At 45.0% G+C, this 22,214-nt stretch overlaps 1 protein-coding gene across 2 annotated transcripts in view; it reads right to left on the bottom strand.

Moving 5' to 3' along the window:
* The window catches only part of ARHGEF18 (Rho/Rac guanine nucleotide exchange factor 18), a 32,430-nt gene extending 11,574 nt beyond the window's left edge, over positions 1–20,856 (bottom strand). The window contains exons 1-11 of one of the 2 annotated variants that reach the window (XM_032238286.1): positions 20,300–20,856; positions 18,930–19,042; positions 16,120–16,260; positions 15,592–15,842; positions 14,857–14,982; positions 12,861–12,978; positions 11,157–11,405; positions 9,362–9,438; positions 7,347–7,525; positions 5,590–5,681; positions 4,307–4,495 (exon numbers count right to left, since the gene is read on the bottom strand). In XM_032238286.1, coding sequence (XP_032094177.1) covers positions 4,307–4,495; positions 5,590–5,681; positions 7,347–7,525; positions 9,362–9,438; positions 11,157–11,405; positions 12,861–12,978; positions 14,857–14,982; positions 15,592–15,842; positions 16,120–16,260; positions 18,930–19,042; positions 20,300–20,697 — 1,933 coding nt within the window. In that variant the 5' untranslated portion in view covers positions 20,698–20,856. The remainder of the gene's footprint in view (positions 1–4,306; positions 4,496–5,589; positions 5,682–7,346; positions 7,526–9,361; positions 9,439–11,156; positions 11,406–12,860; positions 12,979–14,856; positions 14,983–15,591; positions 15,843–16,119; positions 16,261–18,929; positions 19,043–20,299) is intronic. The other variant, XM_032238287.1, reaches the window with a different exon arrangement.
* Positions 20,857–22,214: the final 1,358 nt, after the last annotated feature.

Genomic DNA, 22,214 nt, shown 5'->3' on the forward strand with positions numbered 1-22,214 from the left:
ATTTTTTTTTTTTTAGATTTTTATTTAGCATTTATAGGCCGCCCTTTTCCCTGAGGGGACTCAGGGCGGCTTACAATAGTAAGGGAAGGGGAGTGAAAGACAAAATACAGGAAAAAAAATGTGAAATAACTAAAAAGTACTAAAACACAACATTCCCTCAGCATTCGGGAGGGGCAGAAGAGTTTATCCCCAGGCCTGACGGGCTAGCCAGATCTTGAGGGCTGTACGGAAGGCCTGGACTGTGGTCAGGGTACGAATCTCCACGGGGAGATTGTTCCATAGCGTCGGAGCAGCAACTGAGAAGGCTCTCCTCCGGGTGGTCGCCAGTCGGCACTGACTGGCGGATGGAATACGGAGGAGGCCCGCTCTATGCGATCTGATGGGACGCAGGGAGATTATTGGCAGGAGGCGGTCTCTCAGATAGTCAGATCCACTACCATGGAGCGCTTTATGGGTGGTAAGTAAGACCTTGAATTGCACCCGGAGATCGACAGGCAGCCAGCGCAGCTCGCGGAGGATAGGTGTTATGTGGGCGAACCGAGGTGCGCCCACAATCACTCGCGCGGCCACGTTCTGTACTAGCTGAAGTCTCCGGGTGCTCTTCAAGGGCAGCCCCATGTAGAGCACATTGCAGTATTCCAGCTTAGAGATCACAAGGGCTCGAGTGACTGTCGTGAGAGCCTCCCGATTCAGGTAGGGCCGCAACTGGCGCACCAGGCGAACCTGGGCAAATGCCCCCCTGGTCACAGCCGATAGATGGTGATCAAAACTCAGCTGTGGATCCAGGAGGACTCCCAAGTTGCGGACCCTATCTGAGGGGTATAAGTTTTGTCCCCCCAGCCTGATTGATGGTACGGTGGTCAAATTATTGGGAGGAAAACACAACAGCCACTCGGTCTTGTCTGGGTTGAGCACCAGTTTGTTTGCTCTCATCCAGTCTTTAACAGCTTCCAGACCCTGGTTCATCACGTCCACCGCTTCATTGAGTTGGCACGGGGCGGACAGATACAATTGTGTATCGTCCGCATATTGGTGATACTTTATCCCGTGCCTCCGGATGATCTCGCCCAGCGGTTTCATGTATATGTTAAATAGGAGGGGGGACAAGACCGACCCCTGTGGCACCCCATATGTTAGGGGCCTCGGGGACGATCTCTGCCCACCCACCAACACCGACTGCGACCTGTCCGAGAGGTAGGAGGAGAACCACTGCAAGACAGTGCCGCCCACTCCCACCTCCCGCAGTCGTCGCAGAAGGATACCATGGTCGATGGTATCGAAAGCCGCTGAGAGGTCAAGGAGAACCAGGATGGACGCAAAGCCTCCATCCCTAGCTCTCCAGAGATCATCGGTCAATGCGACCAAAGCGGTTTCTGTGCTGTAACCTGGTCTGAAGCCGGACTGGAAGGGGTCAAGATAGTTTGCTTCCTCCAAGGTACGCTGAAGCTGGAGGGCCACCACTTTCTCAACAACCTTCCCCACATAGGGAAGGTTGGAGACTGGACGGTAGTTATTAAGAACAGCTGGATCCAAAGACGGTTTCTTCAGAAGGGGTCTCACCACCGCTGCCTTAAGCTCGGTGGGGAAGTGCCCCTCCCGAAGAGATGCCACAACAACCGCTTGGATCCAGCCTCGTGTCACCTCACTGCTGTTGGCAACCAGCCAGGAGGGACACGGGTCCAGTACACAAGTGGAGGTACTCACAGCTCGCATAGCCTTGTCCACATCCCCAGAGGCAACTTCCTGAAACTCAACCCAGAGATGGTTTGCCAAGTCTTTCCCCTGTGTCTCAGCTGGCTCTGCAAGAGTGGAGTCCAGGTCCGCTCGAAACCGGGCAACTTTGTCCGCCAAGAACTGAACATACTCCTCAGCCTTACCCTGTAAGGGGTCCCCCGTCTCCCTCCTATTTAGTAGGGAACGGGTTATCCTAAACAGGGCGGCTGGGCGGGACTCGGCGGACGCTACCAAGGAGGCAATGTGTGTTCTTTTTGCCGATCTTAAAGCGCGAGTATACTCCTTGGTGCATGCTGTTACAAGTGCCCGGTTCAATTCGGACCTGTCTGATCTCCACAGGTGCTCTAGGCGTCTCCTCCGGCGCTTTATCTCCCGGAGCTCCTCGGTAAACCAAGGAGGCCTCCGGGGGCCGCTGACCCGGAGGGGCCGTAGTGGCGCAATCCGGTTTAGAGACCCCGAAGCTGCCGAGTGCCAGGCAGCGACAAGGGTCTCCACCGAACTGTGGGCGAGAGTATCTGGAATAACCCCAAGCTCCGTCTGGAACCTAACAGGGTCCATCAGTCGCTTGGGGCGGAACCACCTGGTCGGTTCCTCCTCCCTACGGTGGGGGTTTGGCCTCCGGAAGTCTAGCCTCAGTAGGCAGTGGTCTGACCACGACAGGGGTATGATCTCATTACCCCTCAGACCAAGATCATAACTCCACTGCTCCGAGAGGAATACGAGGTCGAGCGTGTGACCCGCTGAGTGGGTTGGGCCATGAACTCCTGCGCTCCGTCAGAGCGTTCACCGAGCGAAGGCAAGTTGAAGTCCCCCAGAACTATAAGTCTAGGGAACTCAACTGCTAGCTCGGCTACTGACTCGAGGAGCGAGGGGAGGGCTGCTGCAACGCAGTTGGGAGGCAGGTATGTAAGCAGCAGACCCACTTGACCCTTGAGGTCCAGCTTCACCAGCAGGGACTCACACCCGACAAGCTCCGGAGCAGGGATCCTACGAGGTACTAAAGACTCCCGGACTACAATAGCCACACCGCCACCCCTTCCCTGGGCTCTCGGCTGGTGTAGCACCTGAAATCCGGCTGGGCACATCTCAACGAGGGGGACTCCTCCCTCCGTGCCCAGCCATGTTTCAGTAATACATGCCAGGTCTGCGCCCTCATCGGTTATCAAGTCCCGGATGAGGGGGGCCTTATAAACCACAGACCTGGCATTTAGCGACAGCAGCCTGAGACCAGGGTCCTGATCACTCGCGCCATCTGACCTTGGAGTGGGACTCCTAGGGCCGGAAGGAGGGATCTCTGTAATATAGCGAACCCTCCTTCCCCAATGATGGCCTGCCCTAAAGTCCCCGCCATATCTGCCTCTCCCTGTTATGACCGCAATGCTCCGACCCTCTCCCGTGGATATGGCCCCCCCAACCACCCCAATGGCCCCCATATAACCCGCCAGGTCCTCCGAATCATTCATACTCAAACTCTCACACAAGCAGTCCTCACTAATAGAATTAAAACACAAATACAGCTAAATAAAAATAAAAGTGAGATCATTCATACAACCAGACAATCCCATGCACTCAACATACCAATTAAAATTAGAAAATGATAGGGTTGCGCAGGTTCAAGATAGTATTAAGTTCGTAGTAGTCCAACGTAATAATCCACCCTCTCCTGAGGGGGGGGGGGGGTCACACTGTACATGTTGAATACAGGCCATGTAACCCCCTTTCACACTCTTCTGACAATTAATGGGGAAGCCAGATTCACTTAACAACCATATTAACCAGGTAATCTGAGGAACTGTCTCTTGCCGGTCACATCTACTCGCTCCTTCAGAGTGGGGAGCCAGGGAATGTTGCAGGTTCCATCCCCAAGGGATATATGGCTCTCTCTCAAGGTGCTGGTTGTCACCTTTAAAGCCCTGCATGGCTTGGGACCAGGTTATCTGAGGGACCGTTTCTTGCTGGTCACATCTACCCGACCCATTAGCGTGGGGAGGCAGGGAAGGCTGCGGGTCCTATCCCCGAAGGAGATACACCTGGTAGGACCCAGAAAAAGGGCCTTCTTGGTGGTGGCTCCCTCTCTCTGGAACATCATTTCCCCAGAGGTTAGAATGGCTCCCACTCTAACACTCTTCTGGAAGGTGCTGAAGACCTGGTTCTGCCAATGGACCTGGGGAACCCGGAGCAGGTTGGACCCCATTAAATGGCACATGTGATGTGCTGTTGCCGGGGTGGGGGGATTTTATTATATTATATTAATAACTTGTTTGATTCTTTTAAATTAGTTTTATTATTTTAAATGAGGTTTTATATTCTGTAAGCCGCCTTGAGTCGCCATGTGCAAATAGGCAGCAATATTAATAAATAAACAAATTAATTAATTAACTCAACAGCTGCAGTGATTCACTTAACAATCGTGGCAAGAAAGATTGTAAAGCGGGGCGAAATTAATTTTACAACTGTCTTGCTTTGCAATGTAAACTTCGGGATCAATTGTGGTCATAACTTAAGGACTATCCGTATTACGTGGTCCTATCATATAATTTCTCCCCTGTTCTTTCTTCTCCAGTGCACCCACCTTCTATCACTGCCTGCTTGAGGATGGGCTCCCCCTGCAGGGTCTCTGGAGAATCTACTCTGTTGATCAACCGGAAGCGGGAGCCAGCAGCCAGGTCCTCAAAGCCATTCACATCTGCCATCTCCTGGTAGATCTGCTGCTTCTCGTTGAGACTTTGCACAATCAGATCATCTTTCATGTTCAAGCGCTCTGGATGGTGGAGGAGGGGAAGGGAGAAGGGAAGAGACAACTGAACATCATGGTGCTGTGATGGTGGCGGCTGCAACAACAAGCAGCCCACGAGGCCATTCTTCAGGCATTGTTTGCAAGATAGAATAACAGAGTTGGAAGGGATCTTGGAGGTCTTCTAGTCCAACCCCCTGCGTAGCAGGAAACCCTACACCACTTCAGACAAATGATTGTCCAACCTCTTCTTAAAGACTTCCAGTGTTGGGGCATTCACAACTTCTGGAGGCAAGCTGTTCCACTGATTAATTGTTCTGTCAGGAAATTTCTCCTCAGTTCTAAGTTGCTTCTCTCCCTGATTAGTTTCCACCCATTGCTTCTTGTTCTACCCTCAGGTGCATTGGAGAATAGTTTGACTCCCTCTTCTTTGTGGCAACTCCTGAGATATTGGAACACTGCTATCATGTCTCCCCATGTCCTTCTTTTCATTAAACTAGACATACCCAGATGACAAAGAGAAAGAGAGTTCTTGACTTACAACCACAATTGTGACCAACAGATGTTGTGCCCGATTTTATGACCTTTTTTGCCATTGTTAAGTGAATCATGTATTTATTATACTTGTAAACTTCCCAGAATCACTTCAGATGGTGAGATGGTTGATTTATAAATTTAATTAATAAATAAAATAAATCAGAGTTAAGCAAATATAGCTTCCCCCATTGCTTCACGGATGCCAACTGGGAAGGTTGGAAATGGCGATCATGTGAACCTGGACACCGCACCCATTGTAAATATACGCGGGTTGCCAAGTGCCTGGATTTTGATCACATGACCATGGGGGTACTGTCATCATCATAAATGTGAGGAGCAGTCATGTCATTTTTTTTCAGCACCATTGGAACTTCGGTCACTAAATTAAAAGTTGTAAATCAAGGACTACCTGCAGTGCTTTTACAGATTAATTCACAACCAAAGGGTCTGATAGCAACTTCTCTCGTCTTCCTCTTCCTCTAAGAGATTGCACATTTTGCAAGGAAGGAAAGAACAAGCCCCCAAATGTAGGCAAGCCCAACCCTCTTATAATGTGTACAGTTTTGAAAGAGAAGAGCCTTTACCTTGAAATTCTTTCAGTTTTGCAGTTCTCACTTCAGTCTGCTTTTTTTCCTCTTCTGGATCAGCAAGGACACTGTCCTCTTCATCAGGACAACTGCAAAGAAACATAAACCACCAAAGTCCTGGTCAAAAAGGAGCCCTAATGTTGTAGTTAGTAGCTGGAAAGAAGGCTCTTTTCATAAACTCAATTTTGCACCTACTTGTCTCACTCAAGTTGGGAAAATAAAACTCAGGTGAGCAAAAAAAACAACAACCAAAAAACCACCAAGACTAATCCAAACAAGACTGTATAGAAGTAGTTCTCACTTACTGACTGTTCATTTGGCGACCGTTTGGAGCTATGATGGTGCTGGAAAAAGGAGGTTTAAAACCAATCCTCCAAGTTCTGGCTGTTACACTACCCTGCGGTCACATGATCGCAACTCAGGCATTTGGCAATCGGCTCACACTTACGATGGCCGCAGCATCCTATGGTGATGTGATCCCATTCGCAAACTTCCCTGCCAGCTTCCCACAAGAAAAGACAATGGGAAACTAGCAAGAAAGAGCGCAAGTCACTGCAGTAAATCCCTTGCACCCTTTCCTTGCCTAGCAGCAGCCCTCTCTGACCTCACGTTATGTCATGTGAGCCATTTGCACAACCTCCCCATCTGGCAATAACCATTCCTGGCCCCACCGTGCTCATGCCGAGCACTTGTCGAGCCGTGGTGGTGCGGTGGTTAGAATGCAGTACTGCAAGCTTCTTGTGCTGACTGCCAGCAGTTTAGCAGTTCGATCGTCACGAGGCTCAAGGTTGACTCAGCCTTCCATCCTTCAGAGGTGGGTAAAAGGAGGACCCAGACTGTTGGGAGCAATATGCTGACTGTGTAGCAATAGCAATAGCAATATAGCAATAGCAGTAGACTTATATACCGCTTCATAGGCCTTTCAGGCCTCTCTAAGCGGTTTACAGAGAGTCAGCATATTGCCCCCAACAATCTGGGTCCTCATTTTACCCACCTCGGAAGGATGGAAGGCTGAGTCAACCCTGAGCCGGTGAGATTTGAACCGCTGAACTGCTGATCTAGCAGTAGCCTGCAGTGCTGCATTTAACCACTGCGCCACCTTGGTGTAAACTGGTGTAAACCGCTTCGAAGGGGCTGTGAAGCGGTATATAAGTGTTAATTGGTATTGCTTTCCTGCCTGTTGCAGAGCTTGTTTGGAAGCCACCTGGGTCTTAATTAAGCAAGATCCTCGCTTAATGATGGCAATGGCTACCATTGGGATTGTTGTCGTGGAGCAGTTGCAATCACCAGACATTATGCCTTACGACCGGATTGCTTATCAACAAAAATTGCAGTCCCAATTATTGTCATTAACCAAGGACTACTTGTATTTCGAACTGCCAGGTTGGCAGAAGCTGGGACATGTAATGAGCACTCACTCCATTACACGGCACTAGGGATTTGAACCATCGAACTGCCGACCTTTCTGATTGACAAGTTCAGCATCTTAGCCATTGAGCCACCTTCAGCTAGACGTGGTCATGCTGGCCACTTGACCATAGAGATGTCTTTGAACAGCGCTGGCTGTTCGGCTTTGAAACGGAGATAAGCACTGCCCCCTAGAGTCAGGAAAAACTAGCACATATGTGCAAGGGGAAACTTTACCTTACTTGTATTTCCTTATGATGACAAAATAACAGGTATGGAAAGAGCCACTGAATCTGATGCCAACTCAATACAGGAGAGAAATAGAACAACATATTTTATATGCTCACTTTTCCACTGCCCTGCGAATTTGCGTCATCCAGATATTCCTTTCCTCCTTGGAGTTGGTGTGAATCTCATACATCTCTGGTCCTTTCTTGGAAGCAATGATTAAGAACATGGCTCGTTCCTCGTTGGCTACTTCTCGGACTATCAGTTTTTGCAAGGAAATCACTGGTGGCTTTGAGTCCTGTGATGCAAGATACATCATCATTAGTCCATCTATGGCAATCCTAAAGAGCAACAGTTGTATGGAGATTCTCAGTCATCCAGGTCATGGTTGAACCAAAGGTGCTTTTCTCAAGAGGCATCTGGACTTTCTGTTTTTTCTTTGAAGACGTTTCTCTTATCATCCAAGAAGCTTCTTCTGCTCTGACTGGATAATGGGGAATGGAAGGATTCCTATTTGGTCGGAGCTGAAGAAGCTTCTTGGATGAGAAGCAAAACGTCTTCAAAGAAAACCCAGAAAGTTCAGTTGCCTCTTGAAAAAGCACCTTTGGGACAACCATGACCTGGATGACTGAGAATCTCCATAGACAACATCTATAGTATTTCTTCCTTATACTTGTAAATCAGATTAATCTGGAAAGAATGGAAGAGGGAAAGTAGGAAAAGTATCCCAAAGATCCCTGCTTGACTCTGATTATCTCTGCCTAGCTGGGAAAGACCCTTTTCTGTCTGAAGCCCCAGGGAATTGCTGTTGGCTGGATAGATACTGGGCAAGGGAGGCTAAGTTGGGTCAAATAGCTGGTTGTGTTTACTGTTGAAATACTGAAGGACTATTGCATAGAAGACAAGAGTTGGGTGCCTATTCAATGGAATGGCTTGCCTTCAGAAGTTGTGGGTGCTCCATCACTGGAGCTTTTTAAGGAGATTGGTAAACCATTTGTCTGAAATTGTATTACCGCATTTTTGGAGTATAAGACGCACTGCAGTATAAGACACACCAAGATTTTGAAGAGGCAAGTTTTTGCACTCTGCAGACCTCCCAAAAACGGCCTGTTTTTTTTTTCAAAGAAAGGGCATGAATAGGAGGCTTGTACAATGCTCCTGGGGGCTCCCCCCCCAAAACGAGCAAAACATGGCCCATTTTTCACTTCCTCCTCAGCCCACAGGAGCACTCTATAAGCTTCCTAAAGGCAATGCATGGCCATTTTGGTGAAGTGGGCAGGGTTTTGGGAGGCAAAAAATGCTATATTCAGTGTATAAGACACACCCAGATTTTCAGCCTCTTTTTTGAGGGAAAAAGGTGCATCTTATACTCTGAAAAATACAGTAGATCTCCTGCCTGAGCAGGGAATTGGAGTAGAGGACTCCAACTCTACTATTATTTCACCACACAGGAAGCCTTTGTTTAGATAATCAATTTGAAAGATGCGCACAGGGGCACACAGGCATGCACGCGCATGCGCACATTAAAGAATCCAACTTGCTAATTTGGCTCCTTTAAGGAAATGCAAAACATATACATGCATTAAAATCAGTCTTTTGATTTAACAGATGAAAGGAAATTTATTGCACATTTGTCAATTAATTATAATTGTCATAAATAACTAGAAGATAAATGAAAACATATTAAATAAATAGGTATACTAGTAAATAAATGAAGATATACTAAATAAATAGGACTGCAGTACAATGGAAACCAGAGACAATATAAATTTTCCAATAAGAACTCAGCATTGCTAAGCAAATTCATCTGTCCTATTTAAAAACATTAAAATATTCATTTTGACTATATGATAATAAAGAGCATGCCATTTTGCTGATCAGCTCTCAAACAGTTGAGGTTTTTTTTATAGTAATGGATGTACCTAAAATAACCTACAGGAATTTATAAAAGCTGAAGCCAGTTGTTAGGGGACTGAGGCTAAGACATGCTGGGTTCCTAGAATTTTCTGGGCCGAGACCCAAGCAAACCAGAGTTTTTCACTGTAGCTCAGATTTATTTGTTATTACAGAAACCACAGAAAGTTCCAGGTTTTCCACACCACCCTGCCTATCCTTAGCAGAGAGAAATACGTACCAAAGATGCAAACATGTATTTCTGGTCTTTCTCTTGCAGTAGCAAAAGCACATCTGTCAGCAGAACAGCCAAAATATCTGCCAAAATTATTGGGAAAAGGGAAGATGAAAACAAAATAATCCTTTCAAGCAGAAGTAGTAATTTTTTTAAATATTCTAACAGCTAGCTAGACACTAATTCAAGGTAATTTGCTGTTGAATTTTTTCTTTTGAGGGATTAGTCAGAATAGTGTCATTTAAATCCAGTGCTAGTGCATATAAGTAGCTTTCTAGGGTAGTTTTATCAGTGGTGGGTTTCAATTTATTTTACTATTGGTTCACTCGTGCGCGCATGCACAGAAGCGTCCGGCTGGGTAGGCAGAGCCTCCCACCGCCACCACTACCAGTTCACCCAATTCAGGGCAAACCAGCAGAAACCCACCTCTGAGTTTTATACTCTGATCATTTCACTGACTGAATATGAATGCTGCAATGTTTGCCCATCCCAAAATACCAACTCAAATTTCCATTTTCAGGGGACTCCCATCATCCACAGCCTGAACACTAGTTTTCCTATATAAGAATATCTGTCCACCTGACTTTGCATCAGCTTCTCTGAGCAAATATTTATTTCACTATTTGCCACTCAAACCTTCCGTTGAAAACTATACCTAAGATCGTTTGAATGCATCCCTAAATATTAAAAAGGGGAATTTTAAACAAGGAAACTGAATCTCTTATATCAACAGAAAACTCCTTTTCAGAGTTGTCTATTTTTATGTTGCCAAAGCAACGTTACTCAGATACAGGATTAACCAGTCAGGCGGAGATGGACTCAAAAGATTTGCAGGGAAAAAAGAAAAGAAAAAAAGAAATAGAAAAACATTTCTGTAGGAGGGAAGGAGAAGGAGCTCAATGAGAACTTTAAAAAGCGATTGAGCTTCACAGGATGACTCACATCAGAGCAGAAGGCAGATAAGAAGAACATGAGCAAGACGTTCCCTGCTTAAGATCAGCAGGCCAAATTTAATACTCCAAAGAGAAGGAAGTGCACCTATATTGTGGGGTTAACATGACACAGCTTCAAAGTGTGAAACGGCTGGAAGTCAATAATTGACACAAATGTTTTGCCTTTCCCTTGGGTGCCTGAGAAAGACACTGACTCAATAAATAACTCATTATTTCAGTCAATGCCTCCCTCTCAACTGGGCAGGATCTTTGGGGGCAGAAGCCCATTACTAAATGCTATTTTGCCAATTTTTAATTTGGCAAACCAAGCGTGAGAGACAAGTCTCTTTCTTCCGATACACAGAATAGACACTCCTGTGTGTCTGATTACTGAGCAATGCAGTAAACACCTGGAAAGGAGAACAGACAACCACACGTGAGCTGCTATGGGTTTGCCAGGGTTCGGAGAACCCACAGCTAACATTATGGCCGGTTTGGAAAACTTCCAAATTCCACCTCTGGCTGGCCCCTCCCACTCCTCCTCTCACCCCACCCCTCCTAGGAGTCTCCGTACAGCCCATTTTGGATGCCAGGTAAGTGCAGGGTCTGTGCGGAGGCTCAGGGAGGGGGGAAGTTCTGGAAGGCTGGAAACGAGCCCGTTTCCAGCCTTTGGAGAGTCTCCAGAGCCCAAGGGAGGCAGTTTTTGCCCTCCCAGAGGCTCGAGGAAACCTCCGGAGCTTGGGAAAGGCAAAAACGCCACCCGCCCACCCGCCATGGTGCAGGAGGCTGGCTAGGCCATGGCAACTGGTCAGAGAATTCATTGCTGAAATTTTTGAAGCCCACCTTTGCAGACAACCCACAAAATTCACCTTTTAGGCGCCCAGAAGCAGCTTTCCAGTACAGCATCCCAGCCAGTAGGAGGCGCCGTTGAAGCATATCCTCCTTCCGGAAGATAAGGCCATTCTTAAACTTTCCTGAAGACTTGAGTTCCATCTTGGTTACAATTTCTCGGAGGCGCTGCTCTTTCTCAGACTCATTCACCTTGGTGTCAACAGCTGTGATGGCCTCCTTGATAAGTGACAATGCCTTGGTCAGTTCCTCATACTCCTTTGTGGTGACTGCAAAGATGAAGGGAAACAGCCTGTTTAGGAAAGCTACAGAGCGTATTTAACTCTCTGCCATCTGGATTAGTCCATATAACAAAAAAATGGTCCTAGTATTTTGTAGCATTCTAAAAATTGCCAAACTGATTGCAGCAGAAGACATTTAGAGACCAGAGATAAAATGCCATCAAACTAAATCATTCTAAATCTGTAAATTATGACCTTTCACTGACCCTTTTAAGTGACTAACAGCATAGATTTTACATTATACATATGTTTTGCACATATTTTATATACTTACATACAAACAGTATTAATAAACAATATACAAAGTCCTCATGACTGTAACTGAGCCTGGAATTACAGTTGAAAGTCATGGTAGTGGTTAATTGGGTGACCATCAGATTTTATTACCCTTTTGTGGCGGTCGCTAAGTGAATATAAAAGTTGAATCCATTGTATCCAGGAGGATTTTTTTTTTTTATGGAAACCAGAAATAAACCCCCATTTCCAGGGGGGGAAAAGTCATAAATCACGGTGGTCACATGCTATAAATGGTGATAAATGCAGGCTGGTTGCCAAACATCAGAAATGCGATCCTGTAACAATGGGAGGGGAGGGGTAGCTGTCAGAACTTTGAAACCAGGTCATAAGTAGTTCTGGAGAGGTCCAGCAAATATGGGCAGGACCATATGGTTTTCTTGGCAGCAATACTAAAGTGCTTTTCCACTATTTTTTTCTGATTCATTAAAGAGTTGTTGAGAATCAACCTATATGCAAGTTAGTTGGTTTATTTATTTATTACTAGGTTTGGCCGTGCTTAAGTTTTTTTTTTTTTATACATTAGCTACCCAGAAGATGTTGTTTGATGCTACCAAAAGGCGGAGAAATGTTTCACCTAATAAATGGATAAGCAACCTGATGAATGGGAATGTCTTAAAACATTTGGGAAAGAATATTATCTAGGAACCAGAAATAAAAATACTGAAAAGTGAAATTCTGCATCTATACAACAGTTTCACCCTGTTCCCAATGTTGCTTGGGGCGAATTGTGTTCCCTAATGAGCCCTTCTGATAAAGCAGGGGTGTTAAAATCAAGGCCCAGGGGCCGGATTCGGCCCACCGAGTACTTAGATCTGGCTCATGGGGCTGCCCTGCAAACAGCAAAGGACCGGCCTGCGGTGCTTCTGCCAGCAAAAACGGGCTCCCGAGTTCTGTTTTCAGCTGCCATGTCCTCCTGCAACCCTCTGCTAGTGAAAATGGAGCTCAGGAGCCCGTTTTCACTGGCAGAGTGCTCAGGCCGCCACAGGCACCCCGAACAGGAGTGACGTTGAGCTGGCCATGCCCACTCTGGTCACGCCCTCCCCAAGGTCAAACACAACCCTGGTGCAGCCCTCAATGAAACCGAGTTTGAAACCCCTGTGATAAAGGGTAGAAGAAAAGTGGCTAAATAAGTGCCATATTTTTCACCTTCTGTGTTCTGAATGATGCGCTCCACCAGGACAGGATACTTCGTGATGCGCTGGGTGACTAAAAGATTGCACTCTTGGACACCAAGCCGTCTCACAATGGAAGAATTGCTGATTTTCTGAAATACATCACATGTACCAAAATATACTTACTAAGGTGAATTTGATATCACACCTTTCATTTCTTTTGTCAAAAGGTAGAGGCAATGGAGGAAAAGGACCTGTCCTCTCTAGTCTTCTCTGGTATGTGAAAACATGCATTCAAGTTTTAATTTGTCTTAAATTTGTCCCCTTTCTGTAACCATTTTTCCAGTTACCTGGAAAAATCATTCTACCTCATCAGTAAATGAGTTTTCTGTGCAAGTAAGTGCAAAACTACATTATAATTCTTTCTATTTCTTCCACATTCTGTCTTGTTGGTTCCCAGAGAAAGTCTTGCTGCGTCACATTTCAAAAATCTTTCTAATCTAGCACCCTGACTACTGTATATGGCAATAAGAATAAATCACTGAGGAAATAAGCACAGGAGTCAACTCTTTCCTGAATTACACTTTTATTGAAACATGTATTGTAACAGTAGAATACCTTTACTCAAGGTTGATCCCTAATGTTGCACCCACATATGTCTCTTGGTTATTATAATACAGGGAGTCCTTGATATACGGCCACAGTTGGGACCAAAGTTTCCATTGCTAAGCAAGGTGGTTGTTAAGTGAGTCGCCCCAATTTTACAACCTTTTTTTTAGCAATAGCAATAGCATTAGCAGTTAGACTTATATACCACTTCATAGGGCTTTCAGCCCTCTCTAGGCGGTTTACAGAGTCAGCATATTGCCCCCAACAATCCGGGTCCTCATTTTACCCACCTCGGAATGATGGAAGGCTGAGTCAACCTTGAGCCGGTGAGATTTGACTCGCCGAACTGCCGAACTAGCAGTCAGCTAAAGTAGCCTGCAGTACTGCACTCTAACCACTGCGCCACCTCGGCTCTCCATAACTGTTAAAAAAATCACCGTGGATTGTAAGTAAATCACACGGTCTTTAAGCGAATCTGGTTTCCCCATTGATTTTGGTTGTTGAAAGCAGTCTGGGAAGGTCACAAATCGTGATTCGTGTGATCCCAGCACTTGCAACCATTGTAACTACATGCCAGTTGCCAAGCAGCCAGATTTCGGTCATGTGACCGTGGGGATGCTTCAACTTGTTTGGAGAGCTGCCAAATACTATTTTCCAAATGCAGGGCAAGGCAAAACTTGGCACAGAGTCTCTTATAGTCACAAAAAGAAGTTTCCATTCTTGAAACGACCGAATGAATGAATGGTTTCCTGCAAAAGCCCATTCCCTGTTCGCTCCCCTTTTGTTTCCTATGGGAGGGGCCAATCACCTCCAAGGTGTGGCTTTACTCCTAAGTCGACCCTGCTTTCTTAGTTGCTCTTGTCTTCTGGCAGCTCTGCACATGCGCACACTGGGAACAGGCTCCATCTGTTCCTCTGCCTCACTGCTGTCTAGCTCCCTCTCTTCCTCCGACGCAGAGCCCTCGTCTGAGCTTTCCTCAGCCCCCAAGACTGGCCCATGTTCCTCCCCAACCTCCTTACTGTCCGACTCTGCTGACAACTCTGCTGGCCACCAGCGAGCCACAACATTGCTAAACTAATGGTTGTAAGTCAAGGACTACCTGTACAGGAGAGGTTTTATCATGACCTTATTCTAGACTGGCTTTTTGAAAAAACTTCCCATTTGAACATTTCACCTCAAAAAACATCAATAGCACATATTATTAGGTCTTTCTCTACATAAAAAGGAACAATGACCTATCTGAAGGCCTCTTTTGCCCCACCTCTGTGCATTGTGCATAACGTTTTTCAAAACTATCCAAATTACTAAGAACAGAGTTAGGTGTTGTGCCACTTCCATATCAGATTTCAGCGGAACCCAAAGAAGCCCAGCATGACAGAATGAGATCAGTTCCCATTTGTGATCCTCTCCTCGTCTTTTACCTTAATCAAGTTTTGGAACTTCTTGCTTTGCTGCAGCAACTCCTTATAGTAGCTCACAGCATCACTGTGGCTGCTGCAGTAAATGCCATATTTCTCCTTCAATTTATCTCCCGTTTTTCCTGAAAACTAAATAAGGAAAGGAAAAGACAGTCAGGAACAACTAACATTTGGGAGATAAATAAGTTGCAGCAAGCACACTCTGGTGTATCTGGAGAAAGATATCACAGTTCAACATTGTTATGTATATCATGGATCTCAACTCAAAAGGAAAACAAAAAAAGGTCAGAACGGGGTATTGACAATTGAGTAATTTCTAAAGTAGCACGACACAGTCCTGAGAGAGAAAATGCAGGTGAACAGAGTAATAAAGCAGTCATTCATTACTACAGGGAGTTTATATTTTAGGAGACACAGAGAGAATGCATCTAACTCAGTATTATCTCTGCTGACAAGAATAAAAAATAGAAAACAGCCTTTTTCCTCAACTTGCCACTTGGAATACATTTATCTGCAGTTCACATGCAAAGCTAGTGGCTCTAATATGCATCTAGGAATTGTAGCATTTTCCCACAGAAACATCATGGAAGCCCACTGGCCTATTTTCCAGGTGAAAGCCTGCTCAAAAAGGCAAAATTCCCCCTCTGAACTAAATACTGTAAGTGCTTTGCATTTTAGGATGACCCCCTGCCCATCCAAACCCTATTCCATAAGCGAAACCTACACCTATGTGCTCACCTGTTGCACCAGGATGTCCCCAATGTTCTGGATGATATAGTTGCATTCGCTACCTTCTTCCAAAGACTCCTTCCGGCGTTCCTTCAGCTGGAAGAGGAAGGCTCTGTGGAGCTCCAGTAAATCGTCCACGCACGGGAAAAGGCGGTGGATGTCAGAATTGCTGAACTGCAGCTCCTCTCGCATGGCTTGGGAGTAGACCTTCAACATGATCTTCAGAGTCCGGACATGGTGCATCTCTGTCCTCATCAACTCTAAAGGGGGAAGACATTGACATCAAGCCTCTCTGACTGGCCAGGGACAGACCCCACCTAGAAAGCCAACCACTCAACACAGATTTCTTTACCATCTTGCCCACTTGCAAAAAAAAAAAAAAAAAAGGAGATCATACCAGACCACAATCAATAGTATATATCCAATTTCAAGACAAGCACTAGCTTCAGGTCAAAATTTTGCCTACACGTGAACGACAGCAGCAGCAGAGAAAATACTGTCAATTAGGTTTGGTGAAGAAGAGGCAGAAAAGCTTACCATATATGACATCTTGCCTTTTAATAATGTCCCGCTCCTGCTGCTTCACATAGGACTGCTCTACTGCTAGACTCCAAGACTGAGCAGCAAACTCCCGAGCGTCTGTCTCCAGTTCATTCCTCAAGGAGGCAAACTGAACATCTGGAAGGGGAAGAGTCACAGTTCAGATGAGAACATGGGTATATCAGTGGTGGGTTGCTCTTATCGTCGCTACTGGTATGTTGCTCATGGGAAACGCATCCCGTTCATGCAATACACCGCCCCTGCGACACCCAGCTGCTTGTTGAGGCTCGCGCAGGTGCCACAAGCTGTGCGCATGTACACAATTGGTCAGTTGCTTTAAAAACAGGTATAGAACACGGGCGAGTGGTCCAAATGAGCCACCGTACTGATATGCTGTCAGCTGCTCCCGGCTACTACCGGTACGGCCGGACCGTACCGGACCGGGAGGAACACACAACTGGGGTATATGTATTCAGAGAATGCCATTATGGGGGGGTGGGGGGACAAAAAGAAATCAGTGCTATTATCACTGGAATGGAAATCTAAAGGACTGCATCATAATTCTTAATTGGTGAAAGGTCAAATGCTCAAAAAAGTTTTTATAAAATGTACACTGCGCAATGCAATGCCCAGGATGCATTATGGATAAAGGATCATTAGAGCTCTCATAGATGTAGATAGTGAGAGGTGAAGAGAAGATGCAGCAAAAGAACCAAAAGGAACCTTTTGAGGTCAGCAAAAACATCCACCTTGTTGCTATAAAAACTTACAACTGTCGTAGTACCCGAACTCCAGGGTGAAATCCATTTACCTTTGCTACCAGTTTGGATGCATAGAGCATCAAAAGGGTAAGGTGCACAAATAGCAAGGGGGAGAATCCGCTGTGCTGTGCTATTTATATTAGCTAGAAAGCATGAAATCCTGTTTTCTAACTAATATAAATAGTGTGTCACAGATGATCGTCGGAAAAACCGGTTCGCCTGAACCAGTTTCATTTATTTTACTACCGGTTCGGGCAAACCAGTATCATTTTTACTACCGGTCTGAACTGGTAGAACTTCACCCTTTCCCTAACTACTAAAAAATATTCACTCAGTGCAAAATGCACATTTGAATTTATCATTACACATTGGAGGGGAGGGCTGCCCAAGAGTTAACTTGGGGCATCTGACTTCAGAAGTGGTCCACCTGCAAGATTCCAGCAGGCAAAAAAAAACAAGGTGGCTGTGCTGTCTTCAAGTTGCTTTTGGGGTGTTTTGCCGAGGCATCTGTGTGGTCACCACATAAAACAAAAACATTGAGTTAGACAGACATCTAACTATTGGTACGGTTCATCAGCCACGCTCTTCACACCAAAAGCTCTTAGACAAGAAAGAAAATGAAGGAAGGAATGGCATAGGCAATGGGCCCAAGGGCAAGACTCTGGCAAACTGGATTCAAATTCTAGCTTGAGTTGTCTTGCAGATCTTCTTGCTGTTTCAATTTCCTGCTACAGGTGTGGTGGAAAATGAAGGGTTCTAACCTAGAAACAGGCCATTTCAAATATTCCAGAAGTATTCTGAATAAGAGAATACTTGGCGCAGTGACAGGCTAACTCACTGCTCACTCCAGGAGTTCGAGTTTCACCGAGGCAACTGGTTAAGGTTGACTCAGCCTTCCATCCTTCTGAGGTCAGTAAAATGAGGACCCAGATTGTTGAAGGCAATATGCTGACTCTGCAAACCGCTTAGAGAAGGCTATAAAGCACTATGAAGCGGTATATAAGTATAAGTGCTATTGCTATTGCTATTCTAACTTTGAAAAGGGCTTATTCTGAGATCAGGTGACTTCTGGAAGAACCAGAGCTGCCCAATCTGTTGCACAAACCTGTTCTTTGTTAACTCCAGCAGTAAACTCCTCTGAGAGATGAGACAGACTCATCTGGGTCGGATTCTTGATGACTTTATAGGCAAGGGCTCTCTATGCCACCCTGTCAAGCACAGCTGCTTTCATTTGTTGGATGTTCAACTTTTCATCAGATTTCATCTTATCAAGCCAGCATGTTCTTTGTTTGCTCCTTCTTCTTGTTCCACTAATCATTCCTAGCATCCTTGCATTCTCCAAAAAACATAGAATAATGGAGTTGGAAGGGACCTTGGAGGTCATTTAGCCCAACTCCCTACAGGAGGAGAATCTATACCATTTCAGATAGGTGGCTGTCCACTTTCTTCTTAAAAGTCTGAAGTGATGCAGCATTCACAACTTCTGGGGGCATGCTGTTCCACTGTTAACTATTCTAACGATTATGAAATTTCTCTTAGTTCTAGGTTGTTCTCTCCTTGATTAGTTTCCATCTATTGGTTCTTGACGTGCCCTTTGGTGCTTTGGTAAATAATCCCCCCTCATCTTTGTGACAGTCCCTCAAATACTGGAACACTGCTATTATGTCACCCTAATCCTCCTTTTTATTAAACATACCCAATTCCAGCAATTGTTTTTTATATGTTTTAGCCTCCAGTTCCCGAATCATCTTTGTTGCTCTTCTCTGCACTCTTTCTAGAGTCTCAACATGTTTTGTTTTGTTTTTATATTGTGGTGTCTAGACTGGATGCTGTATTTCAAGTACGGCCATACTAAGGCTTTGTTATTAAGGACAAGACTGCCAGATCTTCAGTATAACTTTACAGAAGATGGGAATCCCATCTTCTTTATTGATGTCGAATGACTTTACACTTTACATGACATGGCCAAAGGAAATCTTGGTCTTGTGATTTTAGCTGCTAGTGATGTGACTGATTTTATACGATTTAACATGAGAAGCTCCTTACCTTCCACAAAAACTGATTCCGTGGTGGATGGTGCCAGTGAGACAACATCTTCAGAGGCTGGTTTCTGTTTCATGAAGCCAGAATCCCCTTCATCCATCTCTCCCCCAGTGAGTCTGAATAGTCAAAGGAAAACATTGAAGCAGGTCAGCTCTTGCTGCAGGACTGAGTCCTCGCACAAGCTATTTTCTTATTAGGCTGTTTCTTATTCTGATGAATGCAGCCTGGGTCAAATATTTTCCAGTGAACAACTTAAGAAGACCAGCAGTCCTGAAGTACACTTGTGCTTAGTTTGGAAAGGCATCTTGAGATGGTCGAGGAAGAATAGGGATGCTGCTAGTGCCGAGTGCTGCTGTAGCGGCATGAGAAAATAGTGACAGCACTCACGGGTATTAAAGAATGAACTCAAAAAGTCAAAGATCCATGGAAGGGCTATACTTAGGAAGCTGCCAATAAATGTCTGATAATTACAGAAGCAGAAGAAAAGGGGCAGCAAAGCCATGGATCATCTTCTAGTGCTGACGGCTAAAATAGTTTCCTTCCTCATGCTTTATGCAATTGAAGCTTTATGCAATTAAAGCTCTCCACATTTATAGTGTTTAAAACCCCACAGCAGACAAGGATTTATAAAACCATCATGCAGAAGGTCCATGGGAAAATGAATCTGATCAAAATCCATCTGACAAAGATGAGATGTACTAAAACTAATTTTATGGATATTGTTTGTCGATAAATTTAGAATTCCCTCCCTCTTGATTCCCAGCTCAACAGGTTGTTGTTCTGATCTAGCGGCTATGTCTATAAAGCTGATTATTTGATAATCCAAATTCTTCCACTGAATCCCCCCCCAAAGACTGGGAACCACTGTTATTTTCTGCCTCAATTAGAACAAAAATCTGAAATAGCATATTTCCTTCAGCAAGCTGAACAGACAAAATTCATATCTACACTTGGCAGAAATGGAAAAAAAACAAAACAAAACCACAACCTGTATAAACTGCCCCTGTGGATGCCCACTCATGCATGGATTTACGTATGTTCTGCAAAATGACAATATGAAATTGCACTGCAGTTAAGCTAATTCTCCCACACACACACACACTCCATAAGCCCAGACTTTCCATTAAAATCATGGAAAATACATCAAGACTGAGTTTGTGTTTGAGAGAAAAGTAAGTCGAGAGTCCAGCAGTGAAACCCGAGCTATGGTTTTTGTTTTTGTTTTTTTTTTCAGAAGAAAAATAGAAAAAATAAAAAGTGAGGCACTTGTGAAAGATGAGCAGCTATTTCTTCCCAGGCAGGCAGGATAAGACCAGATTCCAGATAAGAATTGCAAAAAGCAGCAATTTGTATCCAGCAAAGTACCTACTCACCCGAGCTTACCAACAGCCCCAGCAGAGGCGATGCTTAGCTGCGACGGCAAACTTCCCCTCTGCGCAATTGTCATGCCGAGGTTCTGGGGCAAGCCAGGGGTTCTGCCATCCGGGCCCAAGAGGGCCCTGCTAGTGTGCTCTTTGAGCGAGGTAGCTATAGAAGGAAAGACAGAGTTGGTACTCAGGAATCGGGGAGTAAACTGGAGGTTGCTTTTTTGCAACCCTCGGCTCTCTGAGCGAGTCTGGAGAACCGACATGATCTTGGAGGTCAGGCGCTCATTTTCCAGAAAGATCGTCTCATTCCACTTGTTGGAAAATGAGCCACAGAACAGCAGCTCCGAGTGAGCTGGGAGGACTGACTTGCTGCCGCCACTGCCCTTGGAGTTAGCATTTCCCATGTTTGCAAAGTGGCTGCGAAATTGCCTGAGCACGCCCCACTTATATATCTGTCTCCCCCTGTGATCCTTCTAGAAATGTCCAGATATGTAAAAGCTGTCACTCCACAACGCCGTATTGGTTAATCAGCAGCAGGTCAGAAAGGGAGAAAATCAAGTCCCTACTGCGTCCTCAATCGAAATGTGGAAATTGCAAAGTATCTTTTTAGCAAACAGAGACAGGGCACAAATCAAACATTTACAGAAACATAACTGTTCTCACTTTTCAACGGAAGAGAGAAAATGACTTGCACCGAAGCAAAATTTATCTGAGACAGACAAAGTGGAAGAAAGAGGCGCTCAGTTGTTGCTTCTTCCCCTACATGCTTGTTGGTTCAAGTGCCATAATTTATAACATTATGCACATGGGTCCTAAACTAACAAATTAATCACATCTAATGATCAAGACATACGTTCTCCAAACAGATTCATTTTGCAGAATATATAAGACACTCAAGACACCAAACTATCGTTAATCTATATGTCAGGGTTCCAAATAGCATCCAAAAGTAAATCAGAGTCCAAGGCAAAGTATTGCTCAAAGTTCCAATTTATTAAGAGAGCCATGTTGGCACATCTGGGAAAACCCAAATCTGAAAGCTTCCTGGTTTTCCCCACCCAGTGGTCCAATCTTCCACTGCCATGCTGGCAGTTCCACCAATCCAATTCAGAGGTGCTGAGATAAAGGATGACCTTGGCTTTCTAGAAAGAATTTTGTTGTGGCTACATAGTCTGTGACTCCTTACAATCCCCCTCCCATTTTACCATAATAGAAAATGCATAGCAGAATAATAGAAATTGTGGCAGGCCAAAGACCCAAAGGAAAAGATGGCTGCAGGCCTGACACTATATATAAGACACTCAGGCACCAAACCTTGTAGAACAAAGTAGCTATTTGGCCTTCCACAGAAACAGGTGCTTCATGCCAAGATGTTTTTGCTGTTCTGGTTGCAAAACCAAGACAGAAGAAGAGGCTAAAAGATGGGGAGAAGTCTATTGGCTTCCAGGAATTATTTAGTGGCAGGGAAATATCCTCATCTTACTATCCTCAAGGGAACAAAAACAAAACACAACCAGCAGTCTCAAAGGTATTTTCTTTCAAAAGGCAACTGGACTTCCTTGTTTTGCTAGAAGACATTTCACTTCTCATCCAAGAAGCTTCTTCAGTTGTGACTGAAAGGTGGAGAATGGAAAGATTTGTATTGCTTGCAGTCATGAAGTCAAGTCATGCAGTGAAGAATATAAATCCTCCCATTCTCCACCATCCTGTCAGAACTGAAGAAGCTTCTTGGATGAGAAACGAAACATCTTCTACCAAAAGAAGAAAGTCCAGTTGCCTTTTGAAAGAAAGCAGCTTTGGAATAACCATGATTAGGATGACTGAGAATCTCCATAAACAACACAAGTAGCACTAACAAAGCACACTAAAATTATGACGCCTAACAAATATCCATCAGTATAATAAAAACAGGACAGGGGGA

Source organism: Thamnophis elegans, chromosome 1 (genome assembly GCF_009769535.1).
Source record: "Thamnophis elegans isolate rThaEle1 chromosome 1, rThaEle1.pri, whole genome shotgun sequence".
NCBI lineage: Eukaryota > Metazoa > Chordata > Lepidosauria > Squamata > Colubridae > Thamnophis > Thamnophis elegans.